The 17,230-nt window shown below is 54.2% G+C and overlaps 1 protein-coding gene across 1 annotated transcript in view; it reads left to right on the forward strand.

Annotated features, from left to right (window-relative positions):
• Window positions 1–17,022, forward strand: part of IQCJ (IQ motif containing J) — a gene marked incomplete at its 3' end in the record, with an annotated part of 68,702 nt that extends 51,680 nt beyond the window's left edge. The window contains exons 2-4 of the mRNA XM_068165858.1: window positions 10,814–10,878; window positions 11,921–12,001; window positions 16,872–17,022. Coding sequence (XP_068021959.1) covers window positions 10,814–10,878; window positions 11,921–12,001; window positions 16,872–17,022 — 297 coding nt within the window. The remainder of the gene's footprint in view (window positions 1–10,813; window positions 10,879–11,920; window positions 12,002–16,871) is intronic.
• Window positions 17,023–17,230: the final 208 nt, after the last annotated feature.

Genomic DNA, 17,230 nt, shown 5'->3' on the forward strand with positions numbered 1-17,230 from the left:
ATCATCCAGTTCCAACCTGCCATGGGCAGGGACACCTCCTACCAGCCCAGGCTGCTCAAGGCCTCATCCAGCCTGGCCTTGAACACCTCCAGGGAGGAGACAGCCACAGCCTCCCTGGGCAACCTGTGCCAGTGTCTCTTCACCCTTACTGGAAAGAATTTATTCCTGATTTCCAGTCTCAATCTGTTCTCTTCCAGTTTCAATCCGTTCCCTCTTGTCCTAGCACTACAAAACCCTGGCAAAAAGTCCCTCCCCAACTTTCTTGCAGCAGTGTAAGGAGGTAGGGTGCCCTAATCTCAATCCTAACATGCTTTCCGTGCTGGCATCCAGGTGAGGCCCATGGCTGTACCCTAAGGAGCCCTTTTGCCCATCTCCCCACTGATTTCATTGGCCTGTGGGTATCCCTCAGTATATTTAATGCCCATCCTAGAAGTGGAATCTGGTGCAGATTTCCTTCTTGAGAGTGCTGAGGAAGCTTTATGGACTTGAGATCTGCAGAGAAAGATGCAAGTGATTTTTTCACTGCTGAGCTTCTTGGGTTTAACATCTGGAGCAGATGATGAGGGACATCACAGGATAGAACCAGAGAATATTTTGGCTTGGAAGGCTTCTTGCAAGCTCTTCTAGTCCAGCCCCCTCCCAGCAGTCAGCAGGGACATCTGTAACTAGAACAGGTTGCTCAGAGCCCCCAGACAACCTGACCTGGAATCCTGGTTGAATGCAGGGTGCTGTGCTGCTGTTGGGATTTGGCCCTTGGAGAGGACTATTTCTGTGTTTACAGCTGCAATGATCTTCATGGCTGAGCAGTTGCTGGCTGCTAAATATAAAACATTTTCCACTTGCATTAGAAAAAGTACCCTGTTGTGTGCCCAGGGGATGGTGGGGGTGGCAAGGAAGGTCATGCAGGGAGGGTGACTGGCATCACTTCCCCTGGCTTGGACAGCAGCACTCTGGGCTGGGTTAGGAACTGGCTGGAGGCTGAGCTCAGAGAGTGGTGGTGAATGGTGCCACAGCCAGCTGGCAGCCAGGCACCAGTGGTGTGCCCCAGGGATCAGTGCTGGGCCCCATGCTCCTTAATATATACACTGATGATCTGGAGGAGGGGATGGAGTCCATCATCAGTAGATTTGCAGATGACACCAAGCTGGGGGCAGGAGTTGATCTGTTAGAGGTTAGGAGAGCTCTGCAGAGGGACCTGGACAGGCTGGGCAGATGGGCAGAGGCCAAGGGCAGGAGATTGAACACATCCAAGTGCCAGGTGCTGCACATTGGCCACAGCAACCCCAGGCAGTGCTACAGGCTGGGGTCAGAGTGGCTGAGAGCAGCCAGGAAGAAAGGGACCTAGGGGTAGTGGTGGACAGCAGCTGAATATAAGCCAGCAGTGTGCCCAGGGGGCCAAGAAGGCCAAGGGCATCCTGGCCTGCATCAGGAACCTCCTGGCCTGGAGGTTTTGATGGCCAGGCTGGCTGTGGCTGTGAGCAACCTGCTGTAGTGTGAGGTGTCCCTGCCCATGGCAGGAGGCTTGGAACTGGATGCTCTTGAAGGTCCCTTCCATCCCAACCCATCCCTGATTCCCATGCATGCTGTTTTGGATGGCAGAGCATCCTGGCTTTAAACCCTGTGGCTATATTGCCCAGGCAAAGATGATCCCTGTGAGGTTGATGGCTTGGGGAGACCATTTGGGATGTGCTGCTGCAGGGTGATGTAAGAGCTGTCTGATGATGTACTGGTTTGGTAGAGCAACCTTCTGATTCCTAAACTACTTCATCACTCAGCTGTGAAAATTAGTAGATGGTGCCCCGTGCTGACAGGCTGAAAATTGGATGGATAGATTTCTGCTCAGTTTTAAGAGAGTCCTCTGTTGTTGTCATTAGAAGGAATAGGCCCATGAGCTATCAAAAGAGCTGCTTGCTTCTTCTGGGGGGAAAGAAAGCTAAGAACACTCCCCTGGGAGTTCAGAAGATGGATCTGTCGTGTCACATTTTCCCCCTGCCTTCCTTTTTCTGCCACAGCATCACAGAATGGAATCACAGAAATGAAGATTGGCTTGGAAAAGGAGCATTGAGCCCAGCCACCAACCCAGCCCTGCCAGCTCACCACTAAACCACAGCCCTCAGCACCACATCTGCACAGCTTTGAAACCCCTCCAGGGATGGGGACTTGCCAGAATGTCATAGAATCAATGAGGTTGCAAAAGACCTCAGAGAGCATCAAGTCCAACCTGTCACCCAACACCTCCTGACAACTAAACCATGGCTCCAAGTGCCACATCCAAGCCTTTTCTGAACACCTTCAGGGATGGGGACTCCACCACCTCCCTGGGCAGCACATCCCAGTGACCAATGATGCTTTCTGGGATGAACTTTCTCCACACCTCCAGCCTAAACCTCCCCTGGTGCAGCTTAAGACTGTCTTGAGCCTGGAGCAGGCTGCCCAGAGAGTTTGTGGAATGTCCTTCTCTGAAGAGCTTCCAACCCCCCCTGGGCATTGTGCTGCTGGGCAAGCTGCTGTGGCTGCCCTGCTGGAGCAGGGGCTTGGGCTGGGTGACCTCCAGAGTAAAGTCGAGTAGGGTTCTGGGTTGGACTTGGTGATGCTGAGGCTCAGTTCCAAACTGAATGGTTCTGGGATTCTGTGAAGATGGCAATGAGAACTGAAACACTGAATAAAGCCCAAGATGCTTCAGGGACACAGAAAGAGTTCAATGGGAAACTGGACAGGAGCAGCTCTGTGAGGAGCAAAGGCTGAGAGCCCTGGGGCTGAGAGCCTGCAGAAGAGCAGCCCCAGAGGGGAGATGAGCAATGCTCAGCAAGAGACAAAGGAGCTGTAGGGGGCAAGAGGCTGGGGCCAGGCTCTGCTCAGTGGTGCCCAGGGACAGCACAAGGGGCAGTGGGCACAAAGTGGAGCCCAGGAGGTTGCATGTGAAGAGGAGGAGAAAGTTGTTTGGTGTGAGGGTGCTGGAGGTCAGGAGCAGGCTGCCCAGAGAGGTTGTCCTCTTTTTGGAGGACTTTGACTTTGTGATCTTCTTAAAGGTATCTGTACCTTCAACTCCACAGTCTCCTCATCTGGAGAGCCCCTCTCTGGCCATTGTGCTGCTAGGCAAGCTGCTATGAGTGCCCTGCTTTAGCAGATCATCACGTACTAGATGATCTCCAAAGGTCCCTTCCACCTCCCACCACTGCACTGGCAGTCCAACCTAGCACCCAGCACCATCATCTAAACCATGGCACCGAGAGACTCATCCAGGCTCTTCTTAAAACACCTCCAGGGATGGGGACTCCACCACCTCCCTGGGCAGCACATTCTAGTGGCTAACAACTCTCTCTATGGAGAACTTTTCTCCTCACCTCCAGCCTAAACCTCCCCTGGCACAGCTTGAGACTGTGTCCTCTTGTTCTGCTGCTGCCTGCCTGGGAGAAGAGACCAACCCCCACCTGGCTACAACCTCCCTTCAGGCAGTTTGCAGAGAGCAAGAAGGTCTCCCCTGAGCCTCCTCTGCTCCAGGCTAAGCAACCCCAGCTCCCTCAGCCTCTCCTCACAGGGCTGTGCTCCAGACCCCTCCCCAGCTTTCTTGCCCTTCTCTGGACACCTTCCAGCAGCTCAACATCTTTCCTAACCTGGGGAGCCCCAGAACTGGACACAGGACTCCAGGTGTGGCCTCAGCAGTGCTGAGCACAGGGCACAATGACCTCCCTGCTCTGCTGGCCACACTCTTTCCTGATGCAGGCCAGGATACCCAGAGGTCCTATCCAGCCCTCACCACGCTGTGGTGCTGTGTGATCCTGGCATGTTAAACCCTAGGAACCCTCAAACTGGTTTGCCCTGAAGCAGAGCTGAGCACAGCAATCACCTTTGCCTCTCCCACACTGCTGCAGTGGCCATTTTTCCAGCATCCCCCAGAGGCAGGGGCTGGTCATTTAGAATGGGAAAACAACTTGCAATTGACTTTATATATAGCTGGGGGAAGGGAAAGGGGGGGGTGACCAACCCTGCCTGACTTACATAAATCATCTCTGGTGTTTGACATCATTTTCTATTAACCTCAGGGTGAAGCCTGAACATATCTATATGAAAAAGAAAGGAGAAAAGGAGTGAACAACCCAAATTGGTTGTGACATTGCTGGCTGGTCCCTCTTTCAATTAAAGATCACTGGGCAGGCCTGGGAAAAGCTGGCACAGGAGGCAAGGCAGAAGGGACAGAGGCATGTTTGCATAATTGGGGAGAGGAGGAGACATAAAATCCATACTAATTCCAGTTTGGCATCATTAACCATGGAGTATTGATCAGTGCTCCTTGCAGCAGAATTGATGAAGCCAGCCCTGCTGCTGCTGCTGCTGAGCCCCAGGGTAAGGGATTGGGTTGCTCCCCAGCAGGAAGAGCTGGGATGCTCCTCTCCATCCAACCCAAAGCCTTAGGAGCTGCAGCTCCCAGCTCCCAGCAGGGAGGGACCCCCAAGCTGCAAAGTGGAAGGCCAGGAAATTAAGTTGGAAGAGATCCATGCTTCTGTTGGGGGCAGAGGATGGATTTATGCTGCTCCAGCAAAGTGGTTATGGTGTAAACATGCTGTAAAATCTGCTGCCTTTCCCTTCTCCTCCTTCCCTTGGACTCAGACACCACCAGCTGCTGGCTACCTACACACATGCAGAGAGCCAGACACATCCAGAATAGAATCACAGAAGTGTTTAGGCTGCAAAAGACCTTTCCCAGGCCATCAAGTCCAATCATCAACCAAACACTGCCAAGGCCAGAACCAGGCTGGATGTTAGGAAGTTCTCCATAGAAAGAGTTATTTGCCACTGGGATGTGCTGCCCAGGGAGGTGGTGGAGTCCCCCATCCCTGGAGGTGTTTAAGAAGAGCCTGGATGAGGCCCTTGGTGCCATGGTTGAGTTGATTAGATGGTGTGGGGTGATAGGTTGGACTTGGTGATCCTCAAAGGTTTCTTCCAGCCTGGTTAATTCTCTCCTCTCCTCTCTCCTCTCCTCCTCTCCTCTCCTCCTCTCCTCTCCTCTCCTCTCCTCCTCTCCTCTCCTCTCCTCTCCTCTCCTCTCCTCTCCTCTCCTCTCCTCTCCTCTCTCTCTCCTCCTCCTCTCCTCTCCTCTCCTCTCCTCTCCTCTCCTCTCTCTCTCCTCCTCTCCTCTCCTCTCCTCTCTCTCCTCCTCTCCTCTCCTCTCCTCTCCTCTCCTCTCCTCTCCCTCTCCTCTCCTCTCCTCTCCTCTCCTCTCCTCTCCTCTCCTCTCCTCTCCTCTCCTCTCCTCTCCTCTCCTCTCCTCTCCTCTCTCTCTTCCTCTCCTCTCCTCTCCTCTCCTCTCCTCTCCTCTCCTCTCCTCTCCTCTCCTCTCCTCTCCTCTCCCTCTCCTCTCCTCTCCTCTCCTCTCCTCTCCTCTCCTCTCCTCTCCTCTCCTCTCCTCCTCCTCTCCTCTCCTCTCCTCTCCTCTCCTCTCCTCTCCTCTCCTCTCCTCTCCTCTCCTCTCCTCTCCCTCTCCTCTCTCTTCTCTCATCCCCCTCCCCTCCCCTCCCCTCCAAACCTCTCCTCTTCTTGAGCCTCACCTGGAATATCTCCAGGCATGGGGCCACCACCACCTCCCTGGGCAACCAGTTGCAGAGTTCCAGCACCCTCCTGGTGCAGAACTTGTTCCTCACATGCAAATTTTCCTTCCAAAGCTGGGAGGAAATGAGAGCTGTGTTAGGAGTAAATCAGCTTCCCACTGTGACCTCAATTCACATCCAACAGAGGAGAATCTTGTAGAGGATTAAACAGCACCAAGCAAGAATTCCCTGCCTGACAAAATCAGCTTGATGTTGGGAAGGCAGAAGGTAGAGCTGGCTGCTCTGCTGTGCTCCTTGAGACTGCAGCAGCCTTTCTGGAAACAAAAACCTTTGCCTCCTCCCCAGGTTTACAAAGGATTACAAAGACAAAAATATCCCTGCTTGGCCTTTGTGATGCTCTCAGGTTCCCTGGGAGCCCTGCATCTGTACACAAGGAAGGTGTGAAGCCAATTCTGCTCCCACCTCACTCTGAGAGGCTTTTGCTTCTCTATTTCCCAACTTAATGAGCTGAAAGACATCCCAGAATCCCAGCATGGTTGGTGCTGGAAGGGACCTCTGGAGCTCACCCAGTCCAACCCCCCTGCTCCAGCAGGGCACCCACAGCAGCTTGCCCAGCAGCACAATGCCCAGGGGGGGTTGGAAGCTCTCCACACCAGCAGACTCCACAACCTCTCTGGGCAGCCTGCTCCAGGCCTCCAGCACCCTCACACCAAACAACTTTCTCCTCCTCTTCACATGGAACCTCCTGGGGTCCACTTTGTGCCCACTGCCCCTTGTCCTGTGCCTGGGGGCACCACTGAGCAGAGCCTGGCCCCAGCCTCTTGCTCCCCACAGCTCCTTTGTCTCTTGCTGAGCATTGCTCAGATGCCCTCTGGGGCTGCTCTTCTGCAGGCTCTCAGCCCCAGGGCTCTCAGCCTTTGCTCCTCACAGAGCTGCTCCAGGCCCCTCAGCAGCTCTGTAGCCTCTGCTGGACTCTCCCCAGTAGTTCCCAGTCTCTCCTGGACTGGGGAGCCCAGACCTGGATACAATACTCCAGCTGTAACTTCAGTAGGGCAGCACAGAGTGGGAGGAGATGCCTCTCTCGACCTGCTGGCCACACTCCATGCACCACAGGACACCACTGGCCTTCTTGGCCCCAGGGACAGATTTCTGACTCATGGTGACCTCCCAGGTCCTTCTCTGTGGAGCTTCTCTCCAGCAGTTCCCCCCTCACCTGTCCTGGTGCAGGAGGTTGTTCTCCTCAGCTGCAGGACCCAACACCTGCCCTTGTTGGACTTCATGAGGTTCATCTCCCCCAGCTCTGCAGCCTGTCCAGGTTGTCCTGACTCTGGCTTCCACTTTTTGCCCACTGCCCCTTGTCCTGTCCCTGGGCACCAAGTCCTGAGTTCACATCTTTGTGGTTTGCTCAGCTCTCTCCTCCTCCAGTGCTGCTGGACAAGCACAAACCTGAAGGCATCTCAGGATGGTGATGTCCTTTGCTGTGCATCACAGGGATGCACTTGGGGTGGGGGTCAGTGCTTGCTTCTCAAACCAGCTTTTAAGGACACTCTGCACTCTCAGGGCCCAGAGGGCACTGCCAGCAAGTTTGCTGATGGCACCAAGCTGGGAGGAGTGGCTGCCACAGGAGGGCTGTGCTGCCATCCAGCCAGACCTGGACAGGCTGAGAGCTGGGCAGGGAGAAATGGAATGAAATTCAACAAGGGCAAGGGGAGAGTCCTGCACCTGGGAAAGAACAACCTCATGGAGCAGTGCAGGTTGGGAACTGAGTTGCTGGAGAGCAGAGAAGGGGAAAAGGACCTGGGGGTCCTGGTGGATGGGAGGTTGACCATGAGCCAGCAAAGTGCTCTGGTGGCCAGGAAGGCCAAGGGCATCCTGGGGTGAATCAGAAGGGCTGTGGTCAGTATGTTGAGAGAGGTTCTCCCTACCCCTCTACTCTGCCCTGCTGAGGCCACAGCTGGAATATTGTCTCCAGTTCTGGGTCCCTCAGGTCAAGAAAGACAGAGAGCTGCTTGAGAGAGTCCAGCACAGAGCCACAAAGATGCTGCAGGCAGTGGAAGATCTTCCTCATGAGGAGAGCCTGAGGGAGCTGAGGGCTCTGGAGCTTGGAGAGGAGGAGCCTGAGGGTGAGCTCCTTGCTGCTGCTAAAGCTGTGCAGGGTGATGCCCAGAGGGCTGGAGCCAGGCTCTGCTGGGGGATGCCCAATGCCAGCACAAGGGGCAGTGGTGGAAGCTGGGGCAGTGGTGGAAGCTGAGGCAGAGGAAGTTCCATGGAAACAGGAGGAAGAATTATTTCCCTGTGAGGGTGACAGAGGCCCGGAGCAGGCTGCCCAGGGTGGTTGTGGAGTCTCCCCCCTGTGGAGATATTCAAGACCAGCCTGGATGTGTTCCTGTGTGCCCTGCTCTGGGTGATGCTGCTCTGGCAGGGAGCTTGGACTGGCTGAGCTTTGGAGGTCCCTTCCAGCCCCTACCATTCTGTGACTCTGTGACACAGGGACATGTGTGCCCCACATGTGCACAGCCCAGCATGCCATGACACTCTGTGGGACTGTCCCCTGCGAGGACATGGGAACTGTGCCCATCAGTTGCATCTCCTGGAGCACACTTCTCAACTTCTCCTCCACCTTCCAGCTCCCCAGCTCTTCTCAGCAGTAGATCCCTGGCAGTCAGCTGCAGTTTAGTTGGTTTTCTTTTCTTCAGCCAAATGTCTGTGCTGTGCCTTTTCCCCAGGACATTAGCATGGATGCAGGGAAGCCCAGCAGCTTGTCTGCACTTCAGCTGATGACATCTCTGCCATCAGAGCAGGAGCTGTTGCAAACAGCCTGGTAAATCATTGGGCTGGAAAGCTCAGCTGGCAGCTCTCTCAATTACAGGACTGAATGGGGCTTGATTTCAGAAGAAGAGAATCATGCAATCAGTAAGGTTGGAAAAGACCTCAATGATCATCAAGTGCAACCTGTCACCCAAGACCTCCTGACAACTAAACCCTGAAAGGGGACACCTGACCCTCACTTGGCTCTTCTCAAGACCAAGGCATAGAATCATAGAATCAATAAGGTTGGAAGTGACCTCAGAGATCATCAAGTCCAGCCTGTCACCCAACACCTCCTGACAACTAAACCATGGCTCCAAGTGCCACATCCAATCCCCTCTTGAACACCTCCAGGGATGGGGACTCCACCACCTCCTGGGCAGCACATTCCAATGGCCAATTACTCTTTCTGGGAAGAACTTTCTCCTCACCCTCCAGCCTAAACCTCCCCTGGCACAGCTTGAGACTGTGTCCTCTTGTTCTGCTGCTGCCTGCCTGGGAGAAGAGACCAACCCCCCACCCTGGCTACAACCTCCCTTCAGGGAGTTGCAGAGAGCAAGAAGGTCTCCCCTGAGCCTCCTCTTCTCCAGGCTAAGCAACCCCCAGCTCCCTCAGCCTCTCCTCACAGGGCTGTGCTCCAGACCCCTCCCCAGCTTTCTTGCCCTTCTCTGGACACCTTCCAGCAGCTCAACATCTTTCCTAACCTGAGGAGCCCAGAACTGGCCCCGGGGAGGTGGTGGAGTCATGTGGTGGGTTAATGCCCATTCTGAAAACAAAAAACAAAGCAGGGGGGGAGGGCTTGTGAGTGCTTTGCCCTCCCTGCAGGGGCATTTTCCCCCTGAGAAGCTGAGGCTGTCCCACTCCCCCCTCCATGCCCAGCTAGGGTATAAAAAGCAGGGCATTGCAGCTATTAGCTCTCCTTTTTGGCTCCTGCCTCTCCTGGATGAGAGCTACTGCAGCTGCCCTCCTGCTCCTCTGCCATGTGGTGGGGCCTGATACTTCTCCCTGCTGCCTCTGTGCCTCTTCAGAGAGAGACTGGTTTGGTATTCTTCTTCCTCCCATCCATCCTTGCTCCTTGCCCTTGTGAACCTTACCTGTTATTGTTATATATATATTGTTTAAAGACAACCCTTCACCTCTCTACTTCCAGGCTGACTCCAAATTATTGCTTGGTGGATTTGCTCCGTCCCTTTCTTTTTGTTCCCTCTCTGTTGGGAGGGAGGAGGGGGGGAGTGGGGGAGAGATTGTCAGACTTGCCCCCATCTGAGCCCATCTGAGCTCTTAAATCCCAGTTAAGGCTTAAACCATCACAAGTCACCATCACTGGAGGTGTTTGAGAAGAGCCTGCATGAGACACTTGGTGCCATGGTTTAGTTGATAAGATGGTGTTGGGTGATAGGTTGGACTCAATGATCTTGAAGGTCTTTTCCAAACTGGTTACTTCCCTTCCCTTCCCTTCCCTTCCCTTCCCTTCCCTTCCCTTCCCTTCCCTTCCCTTCCCTTCCCTTCCCTTCCCTTCCCTTCCCTTCCCTTCCCTTCCCTTCCCTTCCCTTCCCTTCCCTTCCCTTCCCTTCCCTTCCCTTCCCTTCCCTTCCCTTCCCTTCCCTTCCCTTCCCTTCCCTTCCCTTCCCTTCCCTTCCCTTCCCTTCCCTTCCCTTCCCTTCCCTTCCCTTCCCTTCCCTTCCCTTCCCTTCCCTTCCCTTCCCTTCCCTTCCCTTCCCTTCCCTTCCCTTCCCTTCCCTTCCCTTCCCTTCCCTTCCCTTCCCTTCCCTTCCCTTCCCTTCCCTTCCCTTCCCTTCCTCCTTTCTGCTCTACCTATCTTTTGTAGGTCTGATAATTACTTGCAAGCTTGTGCTGAACATGCTGATAAATATCTTAGGCTTCTCTGCAGGTGTTTGGGACATCTGGACTTGAAATCAGTGCCTTAGACATGATCTGAGGAACTGTTTTGTTGAGTGGTTGGCTCACAGCACTTGGAGGTTGAGGAAGAATCTCCAAGGTGCTCCCTGAGGAACCGTTTTGTTGAGTGGTTGTCTGTTTGGGGGTTGGAAGGGACCTCTGGAGATATCATCCAGTCCAACCCCCCTGCCAGAGCAGGTTCACCCAGAGCACATTGAAATGTCTCTTTGGGGTTGGAAGGGACCTCTGGAGATCATCCAGTACCTGGGGTTGGAAGGGACCTCTGGAGATCATCCAGTACCTGGGGTTGAAGGGACCTCTGGAGATCATCCAGTCCAACCTCCCCTGACTGAGCAGGTTCACCTAGAGCACACTGAAATGTCTCTTTGGGGTTGGAAGGGACCTCTGGAGATCATCCAGTACCTGGGGTTGAAGGGACCTCTGGAGATCATCCAGTCCATGGGGTTGAAGGTACCTCTGGAGATCATCCAGTCCAACCTCCCCTGCCTGAGCAGGTTCACCCAGAGCACACTGAAATGTTTATTTTCCTCTCTTTGCAGGAAGAACTCAGAAGGCTGCAGCACACCTTGGAACAGGTCAACGGTGGCAAAGATTTGCTTCAAAGGTAAATGTGGGACTGCTGCAGCATCTCACACCTGAGGAAGGGTAAACCAGGGTGGGTTTAAGCCAAGAAGCCCTTTCTGAGGGTCAGGCTCTTTGCTCTAGGCTGTGGATTTCACTTAGCAGTGTGCCAAATGGGTTAAGGATGTGGTTTAGTGGTGAGCTGGCAGTGCTGGGTTACTGGTTGGCCTTGATCTTGAAAGGCTCTTCCAATCCAAATGATTCCATGGTTCTGTAAATAGTCAACCTCATGGATCTCTCCCATAGAGAGTTCTGATGTTGAGTTAAAAGAGGATAGATTTTGAAAGAGCTGATGATGGAGCTGTGCAATTAAGTGCCCAGAAAGGTCTCCAAAAGAACTCCACAGGTTGGGGGCTGGCCAGCAGTGTGCCCAGGGGGCCAAGAAAGCCAAAGGCCTCCTGGCTGGGATCAGCAATGCTGTGGCCAGCAGCAGCAGGGAGGGGATTGTCCCCTGGCACTCAGCTCTGGGGAGGCCACACCTCGAGTGCTGGCTCCAGTGTTGGGCACCTCAATAGCAGAGAGATGTGGAGGTGCTGGAGCCAGGGCAGAGCAGGGCAAGGAAGCTGGGAAGGGCCTGGAGAAGAAATCTGATGGAGAGCAATTGAAGGAGCTGGGGATGGTTAGTGTGAAAGAGAGGAGGCTGAGGGGAGACCTCCTGGCTGTCCACAGCTCCCTGAAAGGAGGTTGTGGAGAGGCTGCTGCTGGTCTCTGCTCACAGGTCATTAGTGACAGAACAAGAGGCAATGGCCTCAAGCTGCCACTGGGGAGCTTTAGACAGGACAGTAGGAAGAATCTTTTCCCATCCAGAGTGGTGAGGGATTGGAATGTGCTGCCCAGGGAGGTGGTGGAGTCCCCAAGCCTGGCTGTGTTTGAAGGTGGTTTGGCTGTGGTGCTTGGGGCTCTGGTTTAGGGGTGAGCCTTGCAGAGTAGGGCTCTGGGTTGGACTTGGTGATGCTGAGGCTCTGTTCCAACCTGCATGTGTCTGTGAGTCTGTTATTAACTCCACTTTCTTCTCTTTCTTGTAGCCATCAGCTTGCCATGGATGAAGAAAACAACATTGACAAATATCAGCTCAACTCACAGCCCTTGGAGTCAAAAGTGAAGATGTAAGTACCCAGCACGGAGTCATTTGGGCCCTTTAAATGCAGCTGAGTGCCCAGTTCCTGAGCTACAGACCACAGGCTGCAGCCACCATGTGTTTTGATGTAACCCTAAGTAGACAAGGGCCTCCATTCAGCAAGCTGTCTGAGCTCTTCCCTACCTCTAAGCCTGTGAACAGCTTCTCTGAACAAAGCCTCAAATGTTCAGCTTCAAGATTGCTCCAATGTTGTCATTTCCTCTGTGCAACTGAAGAATAATTGAGGCTCTGATAGATTTTTTTTTTCATATACACAGAAAACATCTCACAGAGCCCCAGCATGGTGAGGCTTGGATGGAACCTCTGGAGGTCACCAAGTCCAACCCCCCTGCTCCAGCAGGGCACCCACAGCAGCTTGCCCAGCAGCACAGTGCCCAGGGGGGGTTGGAAGCTCTCCACACCAGGAGACTCCACAACCTCTCTGGGCAGCCTGCTCCAGGCCTCCAGCACCCTCACACCAAACAACTTTCTCCTCCTCTTCACATGCAACCTCCTGGGGTCCAGTCTGGGCCCATTGCATCCCTGATCCTGTCACTGGGCAGCAAAAAGGGTTTGGTCCCAGCCTTCTAACCCTCATCCTTTAGCTACTGATTGGCATTGACAAGATCTGAAGGGTGGAGAAGGATGGAATGCCAGGTTAGAAGGGACCTTAAGGATGATTTAGTCTCAGCTTTGTTGGGAAGCAAGGCACAGAGTGAGCAGAAGCCTCCTCACTGCTGTTCCTCACATCTCACATGAAGCCCAGCTGGAGCAGTGCAGCCCAGCCCATGGCACTCTTCTGCAAGGAGCAACCTGGGGGTTACATCAGGATGGAGATGTAGCTCTAAGGAGACCCCAGGGAAATCAGAGAATCAGGGCAGGAAGAGAGAGTTGGGCTGGTTCAGCCTGGAGAAGGGAAGGCTCTAGAGAGACCTTCTGGTGGCTTTTCAGTGCTGAAAGGAGCTGAGCAGTATGCAGATGACACCAAGCTGGGGGCAGGAGTTGATCTGTTAGAGGATAGGAGAGCTCTGCAGAGGGATCTTGCCAGGCTGGACAGATGGGCAGAGCCCAAGGGCAGGAGATTGAACACATCCAAGTGCCAGGTGCTGCAAATTGGCCAGCCACAGCAACCCCATGCAGAGCTACAGGCTGGGGTCAGAGTGGCTGAGAGCAGCCAGGCAGAGAGGGACCTAGGGGTAGTGGTGGACAGCAGCTGAACATGAGCCAGCAGTGTGCCCAGGGGGCCAAGAAGGTCAATGGCATCCTGGCCTGCATCAGGAAGAGTGTGGCCAGCAGGAGCAGGGAAGTCATTGTGCCCTGTGCCCATCACTGGTTAGGCCACACCTTGAGTCCTGTGTCCAGTTCTGGGCTCCCCAGGTTAGGAAAGATGTTGAGCTGCTGGAAGGTGTCCAGAGAAGGGCAAGAAAGCTGGGGAGGGGTCTGGAGCACAGCCCTGTGAGGAGAGGCTGAGGGAGCTGGGGTTGCTTAGCCTGGAGAGGAGGAGGCTCAGGGGAGACCTTCTTGCTCTCTGCAACTCCCTGAAGGGAGGTTGTAGCCAGGTGGGGGTTGGTCTCTTCTCCCAGGCAGCCAGCATCATAACAAGAGGACACAGTCTCAAGCTGTACCAGGGGAGGTTTAGGCTGGAGGTGAGGAGAAAGTTCTTCCCAGCAAGAGAGATTGGGCATTGGGATGTGCTGCCCAGGGAGGTGGTGGAGTCCCCATCCCTGGAGGTGTTTAGGAAGAGCCTGGATGGGGCCCTTGGTGCCAGGGTTTAGTTGATTGGATGGTGTTGGGTGATAGGTTGGACTTGGTGATCTCAAAGATCTTTTCCAACCTGGTTAATTCTATTCTGTTCTAGGGACAGACTTTTGAGCAGGGTCTCTTGTGAGAGGACAAGGGGTGAAGGGTTAAACTAAGAGAGTAATGCTGCAGAGCTTGGGGGCAGAACTGAGCTGCACAGCTCTGCAGAGGGCACAGCCCAGCCTGTCAAACAGCTACCTACCTTCCTCTGGAAACCCAGAATTCATCCCCAGCATCTCTCGGTGCTCTCCGCGAACCTTCAGGCAGGCACAAGCGGCCCAGCACTGCCACCTGGTGAGAGCTGGATGCCAACCACCCGAGGAGAGAGGTTTCCCGTGTGGAAGTTCACCTCAGGCTTTGGACACCTGCTCAAAGCTCAGAGTGGGGAAGCATAGTTCCCACTCCAGTCCCCATGTGTTGCCTTGGAAGAGGTTTGAATCCCCAGCTGCCCAACAGAGAGGGGGCGTGAAGGGTGGCTCTGAACTTCCAAGCATGTCTGCTTTTTGATCTGAAAGCTGCTCCTGATGTTGAAGGTTCTTCATGCCTTGAGGCAGACAGTGCCATGGTTAGGGTTTGTCTGCAGGATGTGAGAGATTTGATGGGCTGTATACAGCCTCAAATTTATATCCCAGAACCCCAGCGTGATGCAGGTTGGAAGGTACCTCTGGAGATCAGGCAGTCCACAATGATCTGCTCCAGCAGGGCACCCACAGCAGCTTGCCCAGCAGCACAGTGCCCAGGTGGGGGTTGGAAGCTCTCCACACAAGGAGACTCCACAACCTCTCTGGGCAGCCTGCTCCAGGCCTCCAGCACCCTCACACCAAACAACTTTCTCCTCCTCTTCACATGGAACCTCCTGGGCTCCACTTTGTGCCCACTGCCCCTTGTCCTGTCCCTGGGCACCACTGAGCAGAGCCTGGCCCCAGCCTCTTGCTCCCCACAGCTCCTTTGTCTCTTGCTGAGCATTGCTCAGCTCCCCTCTGGGGCTGCTCTTCTGCAGGCTCTCAGCCCCAGGGCTCTCAGCCTTTGCTCCTCCCAGAGCTGCTCCAGGCCCCTCAGCATCTCTGCAGCCTCCCCTGGACTCTCCCTAGCAGTTCCCTGTCCCTCTTGGACTGGAGAGCCCAGAACTGGAGGCAATACTCCAGATGTGACTTGTGACTTCAGCAGAGTGCCATAGGGGTCAAGGAGGACCTCCCTCAACCTGCTTGCCACTGGGGTGGATTGAAATTACCCCCCCCTCGCCCAAAACCCAAAAATTGCCAGAGCAGCTCAGTTGGAAAGCAAATGAAGCTCTATTTACAAGCAAACTACAATCTAGAAGCCTGAAATTGAATGCATGTGTACAAAAGATACAATATTTGCAGGTATTTACCATTCAGAAACCACACAAGAACCTCCCCTGGACAAAACCAGGGGGTTACCACCAGCTTCCCCCTCCCTGCTCCCTTCCACCTGTCAAGGTAAAAGAGAGAGAAGAGCAAAGAGTAGATTGCAGAGAAGGGCAACAAAGCTGGGGAGGGGTCTGGAGCACAGCCCTGTGAGGAGAGGCTGAGGGAGCTGGGGTTGCTTAGCCTGGAGAAGAGGAGGCTCAGGGGAGACCTCATTGCTCTCTGCAACTCCCTGAAGGGAGGTTGTAGCCAGGTGGGGGTTGGTCTCTTCTCCCAGGCAGCCAGCAGCAGAACAAGAGGACACAGTCTCAAGGTGTGCCAGGGGAGGTTTAGGCTGGAGGTGAGGAGAAAGTTCTTCCCAGAAAGAGTAATTGGCCACTGGGATGTGCTGCCCAGGGAGGTGGTGGAGTCACCATCCCTGGAGGTGTTTAAGAAGAGCCTGGATGAGCCCTTGGTGCCATGGTTTAGTTGATCAGATGGAGCTGGGTGATAGGTTGGACATGGTGATCTCAAAGGTGTCTTTCCAACCTGGTTAATCCTATCCTATCCTATCCTATCCTATCCTATCCTATCCTATCCTATCCTATCCTATCCTATCCTATCCTATCCTATCCTATCCTATCCTATCATTTTTATTAGTACTTAGCCACCACAAGAATGCAGCCTAGGTCAGGAAGAGCCAAGCAATAGCCACCAGCTGGTAGCAGCTTGAGTGAGGAAAGCAAAAAGAACAAGAATAAGTTTATACAACTCAATTTATGTTAGTTATCAGGCCAATGGATTAATTAGACCTTATCAGTTTATCCAACTAACTTTGTTAGTTATCAGACCAATAGGAGCAGTTAGGCCTTGTCATTATTTTCCCTTTCCCATCCAATGGGAATTCATTTTTATTCCACCCACTTTCCACTTACTCTGTGGAATATTTTCCTAGGCATCAGCCTCAAACTGCCACAGCCCCCAAGCCCCAACTCCTCAGGCTGGAATGGGAGCTTTAAATCATAGAGTGCTAGAATCACAGAACTGTCAGGGCTGGAAGGGACCTCAAGGTTCAGCCAGTTCCAAGCCCCCTGCCATGGGCAGGGACACCTCACACTACAGCAGGTTGCTCACAGCCACAGCCAGCCTGGCTGCAAACACCTCCAGGCAGGAGGCTTCCACCACCTCCCTGGGCAACCTGTGCCAGGCTCTCACCACCCTCATGGCCAACAGCTTCTTCCTCACAGCCAGGCTGAATCTCCCCACTTCTAGTTTTGCTCCATCCCCCCCAGTCCTATCCCTCCCTGACACCCCTCACAAGTCCCTCCCCAGCTTTCTTGGAGCCCCCTGCAGATCCTGGAAGGCCACCAGAAGGTCTCCTGGGAGCCTTCTCTTCTCCAGCCTGCACATCCCCAACTCTCTCAGGCTGTCTCCAGAGCAGAGCAGCTCCAGCCCTCTGCTCCTCCTCGTGGCCCTTCTTCTCTGGACACCTTCCAGCCCCTCCAGAGCCTTCCTGGCACAGAGGCTCCAGAAGTGGCCCCAGAGCTGCAGCTGTGGTCTCAGCAGAGCAGAGTAAAGGGGGAGAATCACTTCCCTCGACCTGCTGGCTGTGTTTCTCTTGCTGCAACCCAGGATGTGGTTGGTTTGTGGGCTGCCAGTGCAGAGCCTTTGTGTGCCTTGGTGTTTGTGCAGCATCCAGCGAGCATGGCGTGAGTACCTGCAGCGCCAGGACCTGCCGCCCCCCGAGCAGCTGGACAAGCGCAGCCCCTCCCCTCCATCCCTCTCCTCAGACAAGATGAGCAGATCCATCAGCATGAACACCTTCTCTGACAGCAGCACACCTGTGAGTACAGCACTTGGCTTCATTTTCCTCTCTGGCGCTTTGGGTTGGGTTCCCTCTAAGGCTCTTTGCTGAGTGCAGCTCTTGGGTTGATTTTCCTCTCTGGCGCTTTGGGTTGGGTTCCCTCTAAGGCTCTTTGCTGAGTGCAGCACTTGTGATGGTTTTTCTCTCTGGTGCTTTGGGTTGGGTTCCCTCTAAGGCTCTTTGCTGA

The sequence above is a fragment of the Melanerpes formicivorus genome, unplaced genomic scaffold (assembly GCF_026170545.1).
Source record: "Melanerpes formicivorus ecotype bairdi unplaced genomic scaffold, bMelFor1.0.p_v2 SCAF_93, whole genome shotgun sequence".
NCBI lineage: Eukaryota > Metazoa > Chordata > Aves > Piciformes > Picidae > Melanerpes > Melanerpes formicivorus.